At 44.4% G+C, this 19,043-nt stretch overlaps 1 protein-coding gene and 1 non-coding gene across 23 annotated transcripts in view; both read left to right on the forward strand.

Moving 5' to 3' along the window:
* The window catches only part of LOC113219503 (GATOR complex protein DEPDC5), a 169,461-nt gene that overhangs the window by 75,430 nt on the left and 74,988 nt on the right, over positions 1-19,043 (forward strand). For 16 of the 22 annotated variants that reach the window (XR_003306691.2, XR_003306688.2, XR_003306687.2 and 13 more), the window contains 6 exons: positions 5,669-5,734; positions 8,690-8,873; positions 10,718-10,878; positions 15,777-15,894; positions 16,321-16,488; positions 17,973-18,192. Coding sequence is in view for 15 of the 22 variants with exons in the window: in XM_026447037.1 (XP_026302822.1) it covers positions 5,669-5,734; positions 8,690-8,873; positions 10,718-10,878; positions 15,777-15,894; positions 16,321-16,488; positions 17,973-18,192 (917 nt within the window). In the remaining 7 variants the exon portion in view is untranslated. Of the gene's footprint in view, positions 1-1,753; positions 1,849-5,668; positions 5,735-8,689; positions 8,874-10,717; positions 10,879-15,776; positions 15,895-16,320; positions 16,489-17,972; positions 18,193-19,043 lie in introns of those variants that run through there. The other 6 variants (XM_026447039.2, XM_026447041.2, XM_026447048.2 and 3 more) reach the window with 4 other exon arrangements.
* Positions 8,956-9,060, forward strand: LOC111521855. Its single transcript, XR_002725098.1, has one exon. It is a non-coding gene; the product is annotated as a U6 spliceosomal RNA (small nuclear RNA).

A 19,043-nucleotide genomic window follows, 5' to 3' on the forward strand; every position in this document is an offset into this window, starting at 1 on the left:
TTTTTTTTTTTTGAGACGGAGTCTCACTCTGTCGCCCAGGCTGGAGTGCAGTGGCCGGATTTCAGCTCACTGCAAGCTCCGCCTCCCGGGTTCACGCCATTCTCCTGCCTCAGCCTCCTGAGTAGCTGGGACTACAGGCGCCCGCCACCTCACCCGGCTAGTTTTTTATATTTTTTTAGTAGAGACAGGGTTTCACCGTGTTAGCCAGGATGGTCTCGATCTCCTGACCTTGTCATCTGCCCGTCTCAGCCTCCCAAAGTGCTGGGATTACAGGCTTGAGCCACTGCGCCTGGCCCGTGCTTTTCTTTCTTATAACCTTCCTGAACAGTTAGCTAGATTCCTTTTTTTCAAAGACTTTGGTAGTCTTTTTCTCCTTGCTTGGTTTGCAAGTGACTTTCCTTTCAAGCCATCTTCATTTTTCATGGAATATGTTTTGCTGTCTTCAAACTCAGTAAACTCTTACCCATTCCAGAAATGTGTATTGAACTCTAGGCACTGTGCTAAGGCCTGAGAAGAAACAAAAACTATTAAAACACTGACTCTCCCGACCTCAGGGAGCTCTGGCTCCTCATGCACTTGGGATTCTCTTTCAAGCAATTCCCATGTGGGGTAACGACAATGAAAGGAAAGCCCTCTTGTGGGGAGTTGGACTGTGAATGGTTTCAGTAATACAGTGTGGTTTGAACATGTGATCTCTGCTAAATGAGGATGTGCTAGATGAGGGAGTGTGCTGTGATGAAAACAACCAGGATCAGAATTCCCCCTGCTCCTCACTGGGCTTTCGAGCTGAGGCTCAGGTTCTTCATCTGTGTAGTGGGCATAAAGATCCTCCTCTCCCTGACTGCTTGTCCCACAGAGTGGTTGGCCGGATCAAAAGTAGGTTGGGTACATTACGGGCTAGATTACCACACTGAGTCCTTGTTTTGAAACAAGGTGGGATCTGAATTCACAACTGGTTAACATTTCATTCATTAAAAAATCAGAGAAGACTGGCGCGGTGGCTCACGCCTGTAATCCCAGCACTTTGAGAGGCCAAGGTGGGTGGATCACTTGAAGTCAGCAGTTCAAGACCAGCCTGACTAACATGGTGAAACCCTGCCTCCACTAAAAACACAAAAATTAGCTGGGCGTGCTGGTGGGTGCGTGTAAGTCCAGCTACTTGGGAGACTGAGGCAGGAGAATTGCTCGAACCCCTGAGGTGGAGGTTGCAGTGAGCCAAGATCATGCCACTGTACTCAGCCTGGGTGACAAGAGTGAGACTCCATCCCAGGGGGAAAAAAAAAATCAGGGAAAAATCCAAACAGAGAAACCTTATTTGTGACCCTACCTTCACCTCTCCAGGCTTGATGGTTTGCACCATCTGCAGTCTCTCAAGCGTGACTCAGTCTTTCTCCTGCATTTGGATGTGATTCATATGTGAATCATGATTCACAGGAGTAACATCTCTGTGGGTTTCCCTCCCAGCCCCGTAGAATTTCATTTGGAGCGTTGTTAGTGGGGACCTGGTAGCCACAGTCTTCACTTATTTTTCACCCGGCTACCCAGCAGAGACAGGACAGTTGGTGTGACTGGGCAGATAGTTTTTATCCCTCTGTATCTTTAACTGGGCACCATTTTAGAAGGCTTGCTAGTAAATGTCTTCCTTTATTGGAGGTAGATCATTTTGAAGAAGAAAGTAAGTGGATGCCATGTTTTCTTTCTCTTTAGTGTTGAGACTTAGAATCTGCAACTTGATATTTGTGTTGAATATTAGGTGCATGCAGTGTATTTGGCCTGAGAGCCAAAGTAAAAGTAACTCATGGCACACTGAGACTGGATGGAAGGACCTCCGTCATTTCTCCAGGCCAGGTCAGTTTTTTTTTATGGGTAAGTGCCGCCTCTGTAGCCCAGAGAAGAGAAACCACTCACCCCAGGCACAGGCTTCTCGATGTGGGCTTGGAACTGACCCTAGAGGCTCCACACTGAGTAACCTTTTTGACCTTGAGGTTTTCAACCAAAGAACACATTCACAATTCTGAACAGATGTCAAAAGAGACAGAGCTGAGGTGACTTTTACCAGCATTGGCTCCTCAAGTTGTATGTCTGGCTTTGAACTTTGAGTGTGAGACTTCATTCCCAAATGTTGGGTTGGAGCAGAGCCGGCTGACCATGAGGTTTCACCTCCATCATTGCAGGCTGGTGGGGCTCTTCATATGCCAACAGCAAGTCTGTATGACTGAAAATAAGACCTCAAAGAGCCAGTGGGAAAGGCACTGTGTTGGGTTTGAATTGCAAGGAAACTGTGTGTGAGTAGCTTCCTGGAAATCCTTAAAATATTTGCTTATACCTATAATAGCTTCCTGGAAGTCCTTAAAATATTTGCTTTTTTCGGGTGTGTGTGTACGTGTGTGTGTGTGTGTGTGTGTGTGTGTGTAGGTAGGTGTGTCCACCAGAGATGGCACAGATCTACTTTTGGCCTAGGATTCAAAGCTGCTCTGATAAGTTGAACTATTCCTTTTTTCTTTTCTTTTCTTTTCTTTTTTTGAACTGTTTGTTAGTGTAAGAATTTGAGTTGTCTTGCAGACCAAGTCTAGAACAGGTTTTCTTTAAAAACTAAAACAGGTAATCAAATGAGCAAACTTGGCAGCCAAACCTGGGAGGTGATATAATAACAATGCTCTTATTGCTCAGAGTGTTTTGCAAATGCCAGTTTGCCTTCATACTACTTCTCAAGCTGAATAAGAAAATCCACCTCATTGCTTCTTTATAATCATGCTTTATATTTGCATGAAAATGAAAGTTGTCAGCCAAGTTTTTTTTTTTTTTTCCCCCGCGGAAAATTTAGCTGCAAGTGGCTTTTAGCTATTGACAAAGAACAGATAACATTTCAACAGCTAAAAATTGGTGCCCCAGATGGATAGTCAAGAAATAGAGCATCTGTAAAGTTGAGCAGAAAGAATCTAAATGCAGGTTCCACCTACTTACTGTGAGATCTTCAGTAAGTTGCTTAACTTCTCTGAGCCTCAGTTTCTTTATCTGTGGAAAAGGATCATACCTACCTCATATCTACTCCTGGTGTGGGTTTGAATGAAATGAAATACTGTATTTGTCTGACTTAATACATTGTATCTTCTAGTATAATGACTAGTAATTTAAAAAAATCTGCTCCAAGCAGTTCCAAAAGAAAAGTCCTAAAGTTGTTTTGGCCAGGTGGTGTCATCTTTATTTTTATTTTTATTTTTACTTTTTTTCAGACAGAGTCTTGCTCTGTGTCTGTGGCCCAGGCTGGAATGCAGCGGCGTGATCTCGGCTCACTGCAACCTCAGCCTTCCGGGTTCAAGTGCTTCTCCTGCCTCAGCCTCCCGAGTAGCTGAGATTACAGGCACCCACCACCACGCCCAGTTAATTTTTGTATTTTTAGTAGAGATGAGGTTTCACCACGTTGGCCAGGCCAGTCTCGAACTTCTGACCTTCAGTGATCCCCCACCTTGGCCTCCCAAAGTGCTGGGATTACAGGTGTGAGCCACCACGCTCAGCCCATCTTTTTAAATTAAAAAATATATATATGTTTTAAAATTTATGTCCAGTAAAATGTACTGTATTTAGAGTACAGTTCTGTTGAGTTTTTACAAATGCATAGAGTTGTATACCTACCAACAAACACATCAAGATAAGAAAATTTCCATCACCTCCCAAAATTCCTCTGTGCTATTGTTTTGTACTCAGTCTCTCTGCCTGTCCTCTGGCAACCAATGATCTGTTCTCTGTCCTTCTGGTTTTGCCTTTCCCAGCATGTAACATACATGGAATCATACAGTGTGTAGTTTTTTGAGTCTGGCTTATTTCACTCACCATATTGCATTTGAGAGATTCATCCACGTTGTCACGTGTCAGTAATTGCCTCCTTTTTATTGCTGAGTAGTATTCTATTGTATGGATGAGCTGCAATTTGTTTATCCTTCCCCCAGTTGAAAGATAATTGGGCTGTTTCCAGGTTTTGGTGACTATGAATAAGACTTCTATAAATGTTTACATGATTTTATATGAAGAAAGGTTTTGTATGAACTTAAGTTTTCATTTTTCTTGTATAAATTTTTAGGAGTAGATTGCTGGGTCAAATGGTAAATCTACTGTTTTCAAAAGTGGTGTGCCAGTTTCCTTTGCTATCAGCAATGTATTAGGCTTTGAGTTGTTCCATATCCTTGTCAACACTTGGTATGTCCAGTCATTTTCATCATTCAGATAGGCATGTAGTGGTATCTTACTGCACTTTTTTGTTTGTTTTGAGACGGGGTCTTGCTCTTTCATCCAGGCAGGAATGCAGTGGCACAGTCATAGCTCACTGTCAACCTTGGACTTCTGGGCACAAGCAATCCTCCTGCCTTAGCCTCCGGAGTGGCTGCGAACACAGGCGCATGCCACCATGCCTGGCTAATCCCTGTGCTTTTAATTTGCTGTTTCCTTAATGAGTACTGAGTTAAGCATCTTTTAATATACTTACATTCCTTTTGCATATGTTGTTTGTCCTTTTCTCATTGGGTTGTTCGTTTTCTTGTTTTTGAATTTGAGAGTTCCCTATGTCTTCTGGATGCAAGTCCTTTGCCAGATACATGATTTGCAAGTGCTTTCTCTCATGTTGTAGATTGTTTTTTCAAAGCTTTCACAAGAAATTTATAAATACTTGTTCTTGTTATAAAATATTCAAATGACCCAGAAGTATTTAGAGTAAAAAGTACAAATTCTCTTTTGCCTCCTATCCCTTCCTCCAGCTTTCTTCTCAGTTAGCCACTGTTGAACGTTTAGTAAGCATCTTTCCAGTCCTTTTTAAAAAATATTTTTATGTATCTTAAGTAGAGATGGAGTCTCACTCTATCACCCAGGCTGGAGAGCAGTGGAATGATTATAGCTTGCCATAGCCTTGAACTCCTGGCCTTGTTAGCCACCATGCTTAACCTCAGTTCTTTTTATGGCATCATAATTTTCTAGTAAATAAATGTTTTGAAAGGGACATTTAAGTACTGATAGATGTGCTTTAAAATTAATTGTGTTACTCGATAGTCAATAAATTGCATTTCAAAGAATCTTCCGGTGTTTCCTTTCAGCCCAGTTATAGGTAAAATCATTGTTTTTATGTTAAAGTAGTGAGTTTTGATGTCCTATGTCATATTTTAGAAAGCCATGATTTGGGGAAGAAAATTCCAGAAGATAAGGATGGCTGATGAGTGGATTAAATTTAAATAGGTCATTTTGTTTTATTTTATATATATTTTTAGAGACAGGGTCTCTCTCACTCTGTCGTCGCCCAGGTTGGAATGCAGTGGCACGATCAGCGCTCACTGTAAAAATAGGTCATTTATATTCACTAAAGATTGCTCTAATTAGTTGAAATGACTTTGAAATGTGTCGATTTTATTAAAATAAGTGGCAGGTTGCTCGTGTTTGTGTGATCTCTTTTAGCAAAGAATGATACCAGTAACCTCAGAGTAAAGTTCTGGCTCATTCCCAATTTTAGATTGATCATTTTTCTTTGATCGATTATTTTGTACTGTTTGAAATACTCAGCACAGAATTTGCACTTGGTTTACATTTTTATTTTTAGCTCCAATTTTGGCCTTTTTCAACCATAACTGGTCAGAACGCTTTTGCAGAGTGAGCCTTCTTAAGACAAGCTGTTTTTATCTTTCCGTAGGTATGAATCCTAGGACCCAGAATAAGGATTCTCTAGAGGACAGTGTTTCTACCTCTCCAGACCCAAGTAAGAGGGGGCAGCTGACTGGGGAAAGGGGTAGACAGGGAGTGTGGGTGGTCAGAGCATGAGGAAACAGGTGGAAGCCCTGTGGGAAGTGAATGGTCCTGAGGTCCATATATCTCTGGGGTATGGGAAGGTGATGTGGTGAGGGAGGACTCTCTGGACTCTGTGATGGAAAGTGAGGGGGGTGTGACCGAATGACCTGTTTTGGAGGGTGATTCAGGGGCACCTAGGAAAGGTAGCAGATTCCCTCTAAGGCCCCCATGCTGGTCCAGAGCTGGCCTTCACCCTTAAATGCCTAATGACATCTCCATGAAAAAGTTGGAAAGACATAATAGGCTGTTACTAGAATTATTTGCCTGCCTGTAGTTGAAATATTTGGCTGATTTGCATTCCTTTTGATCATCTTTTTAAATAGCTATATAGTAAGAGAATGTCTAAATATCTATAATAATAAAATAGCAGAGAAAATCCTACCACTTGATAAACTTTACTTAGCTGTGACCAATGGATATATATCACTGAGTCTTTTTGTCCCCACCTTTTTTTTTTTTTGAGACAGTGTCTTGCTCTGTTGCCCAGGCTGGAGTGCAGTGGTGCGCTGCAACATCTGCCTCCCAAGTTCAAGTGATTCTTCTGCCTCAGCCTCTTGAGTAGCTGGGATTACAGGCATGCACCACCACGCCTGGCTAACTTTTGTGTTTTTAGTAGAGACGGGGTTTCACCACGTTGGGTAGGCTGGTCTTGAACTCCTGACCTCGTGATCCACCCGCCTTGGCCTCCCAAAGTGCTATGATTACAGCCATGAGCCACCTCGCCCAGCCTTTGTCCTCACTTAATAATCCTTTTCCCCTATTTGTTCAGGTCCCTCCTAGCAGTCATTTGTAATGGCAACATTAAGCACATTACTGTATCTTGGTTTTAGTAATCATTTCTTATTAGTGACCATTTGGATGGCTTTCTGCTTTTTAGCCACAGCATATAATGCAGGTATGATAATACCTGGTGAGCTGAGCACAGTGGCTCATGCCGGTAATCACAGCACTTTGGGAGGCTGAGGTGGGTGGATCACTTGAGCCCAGGAGTTTGAGACCAGCCCGGACGATATAGTGAGACCCTGTCTCTATTAAATTAAAAGTTAATAATAATACATAATACATGGTGCAACAGGTGCATTTTTTGGTTAATGTCTTTGGATTATATTCCCCAAAGTATGGTTGGCAGATTGACTGTTTTCCAAAAAGCTGCCAGCAATGAATAGATGATCCTGTTTCTCTACAACCCTGTCACCGGAGTTTGTTACCTGTGTTCATCATTGTTATTTTAGTGGTTCTGAGGTGTGGAACTTCCTCAGAGTCCTTTTTTTCAGGACCAGAAGATACTGGGGTTAGAAAAGAGGCTGCACTCTTTTCCTAGAGACAGAACACCCTTAGACTTTCATTCAGCATCCTTTCTCATCATGGGATCTCAAACTAAGTATTTGAACTGTCTGTCTTGTTGTGTGCCCAGCAGAAAGCATTTCTACAAGATTTTTCTAATCCTGAGGGTCAAAAGGCTGATGAGGGCCAGAATGATCTAAGAGGACATAAAGATCGAACTGTCTTCTGTTTCTGGCTTCCCCACTGGGGCTTTGATCAGGTCCTCATCTTCTGTTCTAACCATGAAGTAGAAACAAGCTTACCTCCTCGGCTGCCATATAGAAAAATGGAGATGATTAATTAGGCTATTCGGGACTATGTTTTGGATTCCTGAATTATTCATGAGTTAATAAGGCCTGTGTAGGGCATGAGTTAGATCTGTTGCAGGCTAAATCATCTTCCCCAAGTCAGTGGTGCCATGTGGGGCATTTTTCTGCTGCGACTTAGCACACAAATTTTGTTATTCATTGATGGGAGGGCTGAGGCGGCAGCAGGGGCTACATTACATTGTAAGCTGTTAGTATGGTACAAAAATAAGGCATATGAATGTCCCATTCAGAACTCGGAGACAAAGCCTTAGAGTTTTTGACTTCATATTGCTCCCTTCTTTGGAGAGTTAAAAGATAGTCTTCACTTAAATTACTTAAAGAGGTAACTGCCCTATTATTTTAACTGAGTGAAGCTCAACCAGGGAGGATTTTCCTAACCAGGGGGGATTTCCCTCCCCAGTGGAACATGTCAATGCCTACAGACATTTCTGGTTTTCACAATTAGGGGATGCCACTGGCATCTAGTGAGTAGAGTCCAAGGATGCTGCTGCGGTACCCAGGACAGCCCCCACAACAAAGAATTATCTGGTTCAAAGTCTCTGTTGTTGCCGAGGCTGAGAAACCCTGCTTTAACTGAGGAGCAGACAATTCGGGACAGACCCATGTGGTCAGGCCTGCTCTGCTAACTGCAGCTTTCATTTTTGGATTATTAAACACTGTCTCTTAAAGTTCCAGCCTCCTAACTTTCCCAGATATCCTTACTCGATTTTTCCTCCCAACCTTTTGGATCTGTTACTTATTTTTGCAGTGCTAGAAGTATTCCTTATTTCTGCTACTGTATGCTGTTTGCTCCCAAACCAGGCTGAGCTCCCATCCTTTCCCCACCCATCCACTCTGCAGTCCTTGGGAGAGGCTCACGCTTGGGCCTCCCTGCTCTTGGAACGTTGATGTGCTTCGACACGTAATTCTGCCTGCCCTGCAGTAATCTCACCTGCATTGCGGCTGTAGCTCACAATCAGCAGAAAATGAAAAGTATCAGCTGTGAATCCCATTTGCATGATGGGACTGGATAAGCATGTGCACTGCATTGTCTAACAAACTCTGTTTCTCTCTCTTTCTCCCTCCCCTACCCTCTTTCTTCCCAATCCTGTCAATTTTATCATTTTCACCATGAACTGTTTTCCCCACCCTTCCCTCCCCTTTCCTCCCCTGACCCCCCATCCCACACTTGCCATGGTGACCACATGTACCTTTTCCCCCGTTATGTGAGGCAGTTCTGACACTGTCTGCTCCCCCTGTAGTGCCAGGCTTCTGTTGCACAGTTGGAGTGGACTGGAAGTCTCTCACTACTCCGGCATGCCTCCCCCTCACCACCGACTACTTCCCTGACCGCCAGGGCCTGCAGAATGACTACACAGAGGGCTGTTATGATCTCCTTCCAGAAGCAGACATCGACAGGTCAGTGTCAGAGAAAAGGGCACTTGGCTTGGTTTGTGAGGGTTTCAGATATATCTCACACATACATCAGAACACTGAGTTTGTGCTCACTTCAGCAACACATATATTAAAATTGGAAAGACAGAGAAGATTAGCATGGCCATTAAATAAAAAATTCAAAAAAAACATTGAATTGTATTTTATCTTTCTTTTTTTCCTTTTATTTTTAACTGAGACAGGGTCTCACTCTGTCACTCAGGTTGGAGTACAGTGGTATGATCACATCTCACTGCAACCTCGATCTCCTGAGTTCAAACAGTCTTTCCACCTCAGCCTCCTAAGTAGCTAGAAGTAGCTGAGAATGGCAGCACCACATCCAGCTAATTTTTGTATATTTTATAAAGACACTATTTCACCATATTGCCCAGGTTGGTCTTGAACTCCTGGGCTCAAGCCATCTGCCCAACTCTTGTGTCCCAAAGTGCTGAGATTACCACCTTGAGCCACTGTGCCTGGCTGAACACTGAATTTTCAAGCCTGTGTCCTCTTTTTATATTTGGGTAATTTTTTTTTTTTTTTTTTTTTTGGAGACAGAGTCTTACTCTGTCACCCAGGCTGGAGTGCAGTAGCACAGTCTCGCTTCACTGCAATCTCTGCCTCCCAGGTTCAAGTGATTCTCATGCCTCAGCCTCCTGAGTAGCTGGGACTATAGGCGTGTGCCACCACGCCCGGCTAATTTTTTGTATTTTTAGTAGAGACAGGGTTTCAACATGTTGGCCAGGCTGGTCTCAAACTCCTGACCTCAGGTAATCCACTGGCCTCGGCCTCCCATAGTGATGGGATTACAGGCATGAGCTGCTGCGCTGGCTGTGGGTAATTTTATGATGTAAGAACTGTGCATTTCGGCCGGGCGCGGTGGCTCAAGCCTGTAATCCCAGCACTTTGGGAGGCCGAGAAGGGCGGATCACGAGGTCAGGAGATCAAGACCATCCTGGCTAACACAGTGAAACCCCATCTCTACTAAAAAAAAAAAAAAATACAAAAAACTAGCGGGTGAGGTGGTGGGTGCCTGTAGTCCCAGCTACTCGGCAGGCTGAGGCAGGAGAATGGTGTAAAACCCGGGAGGCAGAGCTTGCAGTGAGCTGAGATCCGGCCACTGCACTCCAGCCTGGGCAACGACAGAGCGAGACTCCGTCTCAAAAAAAAAAAAGAAGTGTGCATTTCTCCAGAGTTCTATTGACATCAACTATTTCTCCTTGTCGATTGATTTATTTTTAACTCCAGTTTTTTCTGGCCTTGCTGATTATTCTCTTATTTTCTAATGCAATTATTTTGGGCACACTAAATCTGATCTTCTTTTCTAAAATTACTCATTTGGGCATTGAGTTACCTGCCTCTTTTCACCTCTTTAAACTGTTAATTTTCCCCAAAACACTGATTTACAAATTGTTGGTGGTTTTTTTTTCATATTTTCTATTATATTTTCTTTCTATCTCTCTTTTATATACTGTCGTCCAGGCTGAAGTGCAGTGATGCAATCTTGGCTCACTGCAACCTCTGCTGGGACTACAAATGCATGCCACCATACTTGGCTAATTTTTTTTTTTTTTTGGTAGAGACAGGGTTTTGCCATGTTGCCCAGACTGGTCTTGAATTCCTGGGCTTATGCAATCTGCCCATGTCAGCCTTCTGGAGTACTAGGATTACAGATATGAGCCACCGTGCCCAGCTCAAACTGTTAGTTTTATGAAGCACCATAGAATGGTTATAAGGGGATGATGCAAAGGAGATGATGAGACTGTGCAGTCTTAAGTGTCACTATCTCAGGCCAAGCATCTGTATGAGCAATCATCTGTTTTTTTCAGGAGGGACGAAGACGGTGTGCAGATGACAGCCCAGCAGGTGTTTGAAGAGTTTATTTGCCAACGTCTCATGCAGGGCTACCAAATCATAGTGCAGCCCAAGGCACAAAAACCCAACCCTGCCGTCCCACCCCCGCTGAGCAGTAGCCCACTCTATAGCCGAGGTGAGTTTTTCTCCTTGGATTTATATTTTCGTCTCTTCTTATGTGGAAGTGGGTTTTCAAGATGGTAGATAATAGATAAATTTAGTAGTAATTGTTTTTGACACAAAAGTTTTATTTATAAATTCTACTTAAGTGAGGAATAAAGTCTCCTTTAGGTATGGATTTATTGTAAATGCTCTCTTTAATTTACAACTCTCCCTTTAAGGCAGTGGGTGTGACCAAGTTCAGGAATGGGACAGCCTGGGAATAGTAGGAAGCTGAGTCACTACTGAGCTGTCAAAGTTTCTAAACCCAGAAACCTATATTTGTTTCTAGTACAGTACCTGGCACACAGCAGACTGCCAAATGTTACCTAAACCTGAAGTTTACTTTTGTTCTTATTTTCCTATTCTGATTTCATCTGTCTCTTCTTTATCACTGAAGCTTGGTGGCTTGAAGCAAGAATGGGTCATCCATGAGGGGCAGATTAGGCTAGTAAGTGACAGAGAATCGGTGTTGCTAGTTGAATCAGAGCCAGGCAGTGGAGAGCTCCTCTAAAATAAGTCTAACAGAGGGCATTAAGTGCAGGTGCCTGGAATCAGAAAGCAGTAATCACTTCCTGGAACAATCAGTGAGCTGTCTTAGTCTCCTGTCTCTTCATTATTGCTAACAAGACCCCCCACCTTCCCTGATCACTTAGTGATAACCTTGGATCATCTTTGTCTGCCCATGAAAGCTTCTTGGGCCAGAGGATCAGAGAACTGTAGCCCTGTTAGCGGGAGCATGTGGTCATCCAGCCCAGGCCCTGCTGTTTATGTATAAAGCTTTGGACTCCCCCTAGATCTTCTTTGAATGTCCCTTGTGATGTTTATCACATGTTGCCTTGTATTCATCTTCCAGACCTTACTGAATATTAACCTTTTTGAGTGCCAAGACTATTTCTGTTTATCTTTTTGTCCTCCACAATGGAAACTGCATGCCTGGCATACAATAATATGCAACAGTATGGGTCAATAAGTATATGAATTTGACTGGGCGTAATCCTAGCATGTTGGGAGGCTGAGGCAGGAGGATGCCTGGAGTGCAGGAGTTCAAGAACGGCCTAAGCAATATAGGGAGACTGTCTCTAAAAAGAAAAGAAAAATAAATAAATATGTGAATCCATTTATTCACACATTCATTCAACAGTCTTTGAAGCACTTACTCTGCATGACTAGGGAGAGCATTTATAGCCCAGTCAGGGAAAATAACATTAGTCAAACTATGAAATATAATTGTATATTGTGATAAAGGCTGAGGGAGAAGTCATGGGGCTGTCAGAACATTTAATATGGGGCCCTATCTTATCTGGTGGGTCATGGACAGCTTCCCTGAGGAGGTGAGGTTTGAGCTTAGACCTGAAGTACATGTAGGAGTTACTAGGAGCAGCAGGTTGGAAATGGAGGGCAGGAGTAGAAAGGAAGGGCATGCCAGGCAGAGGCCAGTTTGTGCAAAGGTTCTGTGGCAGAAAACATTGAGATACTTTCTGGACGCCAAAAAGAAGGCTGATATGATGGAGCACAAGGAATGAGCTGGAGGTGCAGCCAGAGATGTCAGGAGACCCAAGTCTATCTGAAGGATTTTGTCCTTTATCCCAAGAGTAATGGGATGAATTCACCTTTCATGTCACTGGTGCCTTCCAGGCTGCCCACCTGTTGTTCTGTGGAATAGCTGGTGGATGTCCCTCAGTGGTCTGAGTTCCTCTGTGTCCAGTTCTGTTCCTGGCTGATCCATGAGCCTCATGTGATGGTTAGTTGGTCAGAGGCTACTTGCCTGACTGTATCCTTTCTGGTTATTTTTTTGCTGTGATAAATTTAATCTCTTTAATTTCTATAGTAACAGAAAGGGTACCATTGTTATCCTAATTACTGGAACAGTTGCCATCACAACCAGGCCTGTGCTGCTTATTCGTCAGAGACTTACTGAATACTAAGTGTGAACCAGGCCCTGTTCCAGCAGGGAATAGAATAGCATCAGCCCTCCCCTCAGAGTCTGCAGTCTACAGGAGAGTCAGATGTGAAACTAATAAACCACAAGTATATATTTGATCACAGACTGTGAAGAATAAATACCATGCAGGATAAACACAGGGATAATGAGGGTGCACCTAATTTAGAATGGGGGTGTCCGGTACGATGTCAGATGCTCATGAACCTTGCCCCATGACGTTGTCTTTCCAATAGCCAGCAGAGTGTTTGTTGCATGAATAAAAGAATGCTTGGATGAGGGCTTGCCCTCTTTGTTGCTGTAGAAAGTGAGATTTGGTGCCCAAGATCATAGAAGCTGGCAAGTGAAAGTGCTGGGGTTGGACCTGGGGTCTCTCGAGTCACTTCTGTTTTGTATGCATCTGGCCTGCTGCTCCTTTGGCACCATCTGGGAAATTTCCATACTCACAGTGAATACTATTTCAGCCTCTGCTGTCCTCTCTCCTCTTGACCGCTCCCATGCTGCCTGTCACCGTGTGACTGTCCCAGAGCTGAATGAGAGTGTTGCTGGTGGAGGGTGTCCAGGTTCTTGGCACCTCAAACAAAGAACTGGACAAAACGCACAAACAAAGCAAGAAAAGAATGAAACAGCAAAAGCAGAGATTTATTGAAAATGAGGCTGTGCGTGGTGGCTCAAGCCTGTAATCCCAGCACTTTGGGAGGCCGAGGCGGGCGGATCACAAGGTCAGCAGATCGAGACCATCCCGGCTAACATGGTGAAACCCCGTCTCTACTAAAAATACAAAAAACTAGCCGGGCGAGGTGGCGGGCGCCTGTAGTCCCAGCTACTCCGGAGGCTGAGGCAGGAGAATGGTGTAAACCCGGGAGGCGGAGCTTTCAGTGAGCTGAGATCCCACTGCACTCCAGCCTGGGCGACAGAGCCAGACTCCGTCTCAAAAAAAAAAAAAGAAAAAGAAAATGAAAGTACACTCCACAGTGTGGGAGCAGGCTGAAGCATAGGGGCTCAAGGGCTCCTTTACAGAATTTGCTGGGGTTTATTTTTTATTTATTTATTTATTTTGAGATGGAGTCTTGCTCTGTCGCCCAGGCTGGAGTGCAGTGGCTGGATCTCAGCTCACTGCAAGCTCCGCCTCCCGGGTTCACGCCATTCTCCTGCCTCAGCCTCCCGAGTAGCTGGGACTACAGGCGCCCGCCACCTCGCCCTGCTAGTTTTTTGTATTTTTTTAGTAGAGACGGGGTTTCACCGTGTTAGCCAGGATGGTCTCGATCTCCTGACCTCGTGATCCACCGGTCTCGGCCTCCCAAAGTGCTGGGATTACAGGCTTGAGCCACCACGCCCGGCCTTGCTGGGGTTTAAATACCCTCTGGAAGTTTCCCATTGGTTACTTGGTGCACACCCTATGTAAATGAAGTAGTGGCTCTCAGTCAGTCTGATTGGTTGGGGAAAGCTCCCAATCAGAGGCTGAAGTGAAGTTTCAAAGTTATACTCCTATACAAACGTCTGATTGGTTGTAAAAATCAAACCAATCAGAAAGACACTTTCAGTTTTCCATCTGCCTCACAGAAAAAGCAGGGAGTGGTTTGCGAAGGGAGTAACCTCCAGTTCTTTTGTTACTTAGGTGTGGAAAGTTGGAGTTTTTCTTTTGATTTAGTTTTAGGAAGTCAGCCTGAATTGGCCTTAGATTCCCTGCCTCCAAACCCTGTTCTCCTGCCTCAAGAGGACTCCTTTCATTTCTAGATCAAAGGAATCTTGGCTTGGCTTGGCTTGGCTTGGCTTGGTTGTTCTTTTGAGGTGTGATTTTACTCTCTTGAACACTTGTCATTTTCTTCATTCCTGATTATTTTCCTCTTTCCTGCATTCAATTCAGTTCAGCTAATACTGCACATGGCACTTTATCCGGTGCTACTAAAAATGTAAGGAGGAACAAAGTTTGAGCCCTGGCCTCCTGGAATTTTTAATTTGTAAGGGGTGAAAGACATACACACAAGGAGCTATATACAAGGTAGAATTCACACTGCTGATGGGGTCTGACAGCTTTCTGGAAGAAGTAGCATTTGATGATGACTTTAAATGATCTGGGATTTCAGTGGTGGCCCAGGAAGAGAATGCAAAAGAAACAACATGAGCAGGCCAGGCGCAGTGGCTCACCCCTGTAATCCCAGCACTTCAGGAGGCCGAGGCGAGTGGATCACCTGAGGTCGGGAGTTCAAGACCAGCCTGACCAACATAGAGAAACCTCGTCTCTACTAAAAATACAAAATTAGCTGGGCATGGTGGAGCATGCCTGTAATCCCAGCTACTCGGGAGGCTGAGACAGGAGAACTGCTTGAACCCAGGAGGTGGAGATTGCGGTCAGTTGAGATCACACCATCGCACTCCAGCCTGGGCAACAAGAGTGAAACTGTGTCTCAAAAAAAGAAAAGAAAAGAAAAGAAACAACATGAGCAAATTTTTGCAGCAAATAAATAAATGGTCCTTTTAGACTGAAACTTGGTATAGCAGTTTAGAAGTAGTGAGAACTAGGACTAGAAAGCTAGGTTGACTGCCACCTTGGAGTGAGAACCTCGAATGCCAAGGTGGGCAGCTTATGCTGGAGTAGTACAGTTCCATTTTAGTAACACAGTCATCTCTTACAGAACTTTCCTCTCCAGAGGATGAGGTATCAGGTTGTTCAGCTTTGAATCTGCCATCTAGGTACTATCAGCCAGCACCTTCAGGCTCTAATCTGCTCCTGGTTGGTTTAATAACAGAAAAATCTGCCAACCTCAGGAGTTTTTTGTTTTGTTTTTTTAACCAAGAATAACTTTCTTCCATGAAATTGCCCCTCAAGAGAGAGTGTTACATCGTTTTCTGAATCTATATGGATGAGAAACAGTTGCTTGTTATAGGAATGAGCTTCAAACAGATGGAGGAAATTATTATTTTTCTGTTAGGCCTTGTGTCCCGAAACCGCCCGGAGGAGGAGGACCAGTATTGGCTGAGTATGGGCAGAACGTTCCACAAAGTGACGCTGAAAGATAAGATGATCACAGTGACGCGATACCTTCCCAAGTGAGTATTTGGATATTTAAGGTCTTCACTTATTGTCCTGAATTATGACCACATACTAAATTATGTGTATAAACTGAGGAAGCTCAGTGGTTGGTTTTTCTTTTGGAGTTTTTGTTTGTTTGTTTCTAGGGCTATTTTAGGGTTATAGCTTACCTATTTCCAAAAGGGATTTGATTCATCTTACAATGATTAGCATGATTCATAACAAGCCTAGTTCAACTAAAGATTGTGAGGAGAGAAGAAGGAAGGAGTTTAAGAAGATCTGAGAAATTTCTAGTACCGTTCCCTGGGATGAGTTGGTTACTACAGTTGAGGGGTAAATGTCAAGGATGGTTCTAAGTGTATAGAGATAGAAAATATAGAGAAGAATTGGCAGAAGTTTGTCTCTAACTCTTTTGAATTTGGGGGCCTGCCCTTATTTTGCAGGTATCCTTATGAATCTGCCCAGATCCACTACACCTACAGCCTCTGTCCTTCCCACTCAGACTCCGAGTTTGTCTCCTGCTGGGTGGAATTCTCCCATGAACGGCTGGAGGAGTACAAGTGGAATTACTTAGATCAGTATATCTGTTCTGCCGGCTCTGAAGACTTCAGGTCAGAGAGTGGACTTTGGATTTCCATCCTTGCAGCTTTGGGCAAGGATGTATATGTGTATTTTTTTTTTTTTTTTTTTTGAGACGGAGTCTCGCTCTGTTGCCCAGGCTGGAGTGCAGTGGTGCAATCTCCACTCACTGCAAGCTCCGCCTCCCGGGTTCTCGCCATTCTCCTGCCTCAGCCTCCTGAGTAGCTGGGACAACAGGCGCCAGCCCCCGCGCTGGCTGATTTTTGAATCCTTAGTAGAGACGGGGTTTCACAGTGTCAGCCAGGATGGTCTTGATCTCCTGACTTCGTGATCTGCCTGTCTCGGCCTCCCAAAGCAGTATATGTGTGTTTTTAACACTTTCTGAGCTTTCTCTCTCTCTCTCTCCCTTTTTTCTTTATAAAGAGACAGGATTGGCTGGGCGCAGTGGCTCACGCCTGTAATCCCAGCAATTTGGGAGGCCGAGGTGAGTGGATCACCTGAGGTCAGGAGTTTGAGACCAGCCTGGCCAGCATGGCAAAATCCTGTCTCTACTAAAAATACAAAAATTAGCTGGGTGTGGTGGTGCGCGCCTGTAATCCCAGCTACTCGGGAGGCTGAGGCAGAAGAATTGCTTGAACCCGGGAGGTGGAGGTTGCAGTGAACCAAGATCAAGCCATTGCACTACAGCCTGGGCAACAAGAGCGAAACTCTATCTCAGAAAATAAATACATTAATTAATTAAAATTAACTGGGCTTGGTGGCATACCTGTGTAGTCCTAGCTACTCAGGAGACCGAAGTGCTTGAGCCCAGGAGGTTATGGCTACAGTGAGCCTTGATAGTGCCACCACACTGTAGCCTGGGCAACACAGCAAGACCTTGTCTCAAAAAAATAAAATAGGTTAATGTGATAAATTTTTTGTGATGTATATTTTACCACAATTGAAAAAGCAAACCCCATGAAACTCAGTGATGACATGCACTTTGATGCAAGTGGCAGTGCAGATTGTGTTCTTAACATTTTCCTCACTGGTTGGCTGGTAGCTTTGTGGTATCTCATTTTTAGTTTTTGATTTCTATGCATGACTTGTGATTGTGATGATAGCCACAAATTCACTGGACCTGGGTTTGCAGAAGCATTCTGGCATCTCTGGGATCAAAGCAAAAACTGCTTTTGTGGTCTTCCTTCAGAGCTTGTATTTTTTCTTTTCTTTTCTTTTTTTTTTTTGAGACAGGGTGGAGATGGGGTCTTGCCATGTTGCCCAGGCTGGTCTCAAACTCCTCAGCTCAAGCAATCCTCCTGCCTAGGCCTCCCAAAGTGCTGGGATTACAGGCATGAGCCACCGTGCGCATCCTCAGAACTTGTATTTTCAACAAAGCCATGAGCTGTAGCATCAGATGAACACATACTCATGGGGAAATGAACCTTCACACACCAGCTCCACACACTTTACCGAGAGTGCTTTCATTATCTCCTTTTTCTCAACACCACTCTGTGCCTTCCTCGGCCCCCTGTAGCTTAATTGAATCCCTGAAGTTCTGGAGGACCCGCTTCCTGCTGCTGCCAGCCTGTGTCACCGCCACCAAGCGCATCACAGAGGGGGAGGCCCACTGCGACATCTATGGGGACAGGCCCCGTGCAGACGAGGATGAGTGGCAACTCCTGGATGGCTTTATCCGCTTTGTGGAGGGCTTGAATCGCATTCGCAGGCGGCATCGCTCGGATCGCATGATGCGAGTAAGGGCTCCTTGAACTCAGGGAGTGTGCCTGGTGTGAGATGCAGGTTTGCCACCTCCTCTGTTAGGGGCCTCTCATCATCAGCCTATTTATTTACTCGTCAACTGCCCAATGTTTACCTTAAATCCAAAACAGTGTTTTCTTCTCCACTGCATGGTAAAGGAGGAAGGGATAGAGTGCAGGCAGCGACTGGGTGGTGTTCTGTGGCATAGAGCCACTCCCTTCCACCTGAGGACACGGTGCCTTGAGGTCCTCCCCAAGTGGGACCCTATGTTGAGCACAGCTGCTTGTGTGACTGGGTGCTGAACTGCTGAGTAGAAACTCTCAGGAGGTGAACAGCAGCAGTCCTTCCTCACTCATCTTGCTCCAGCGTTCCCAGCAGCCTGCGCCTCATTCAGTCACACACCACCCAGTGCAGAGACTCAGGCTTCTGGGGGTTATGGAATATGCCAGCTATAAGGGGCAGAACTGGGATTCAGCATTTTTTTTTAACTAATATATAGTACAATTGACATGTGTGTGTATGTGTGTATGTACACAGGTCTATGAATTTTAACAAATATATAGATTCATGTAACCACCACCGTCACTTCAAAAAAATTCTCTCATGCTAGTATTTTTTTTTTTTTTTTTGAGACATGGTCTCACTCTGTTGCCCAAGCGGGAGTGTGGTGGCATGATCATGGCTCACTGCAGCCTTGACCTCCCACCTTAGCCTTCCAAGTAGCTGGGACTAAATGTCCAACTAATTTTTTGTATTTGTTATAGAGATGGGGTTTCCCCATTTTGCCCAGGTTTTTCTCAAATTCCTGGGCTCAAGCCGTCCTCCTGCCATGGCCTCCTAAAGTGCT

Source organism: Piliocolobus tephrosceles, chromosome 19 (genome assembly GCF_002776525.5).
Source record: "Piliocolobus tephrosceles isolate RC106 chromosome 19, ASM277652v3, whole genome shotgun sequence".
In the NCBI taxonomy this organism is placed as follows: Eukaryota; Metazoa; Chordata; class Mammalia; order Primates; family Cercopithecidae; genus Piliocolobus; species Piliocolobus tephrosceles.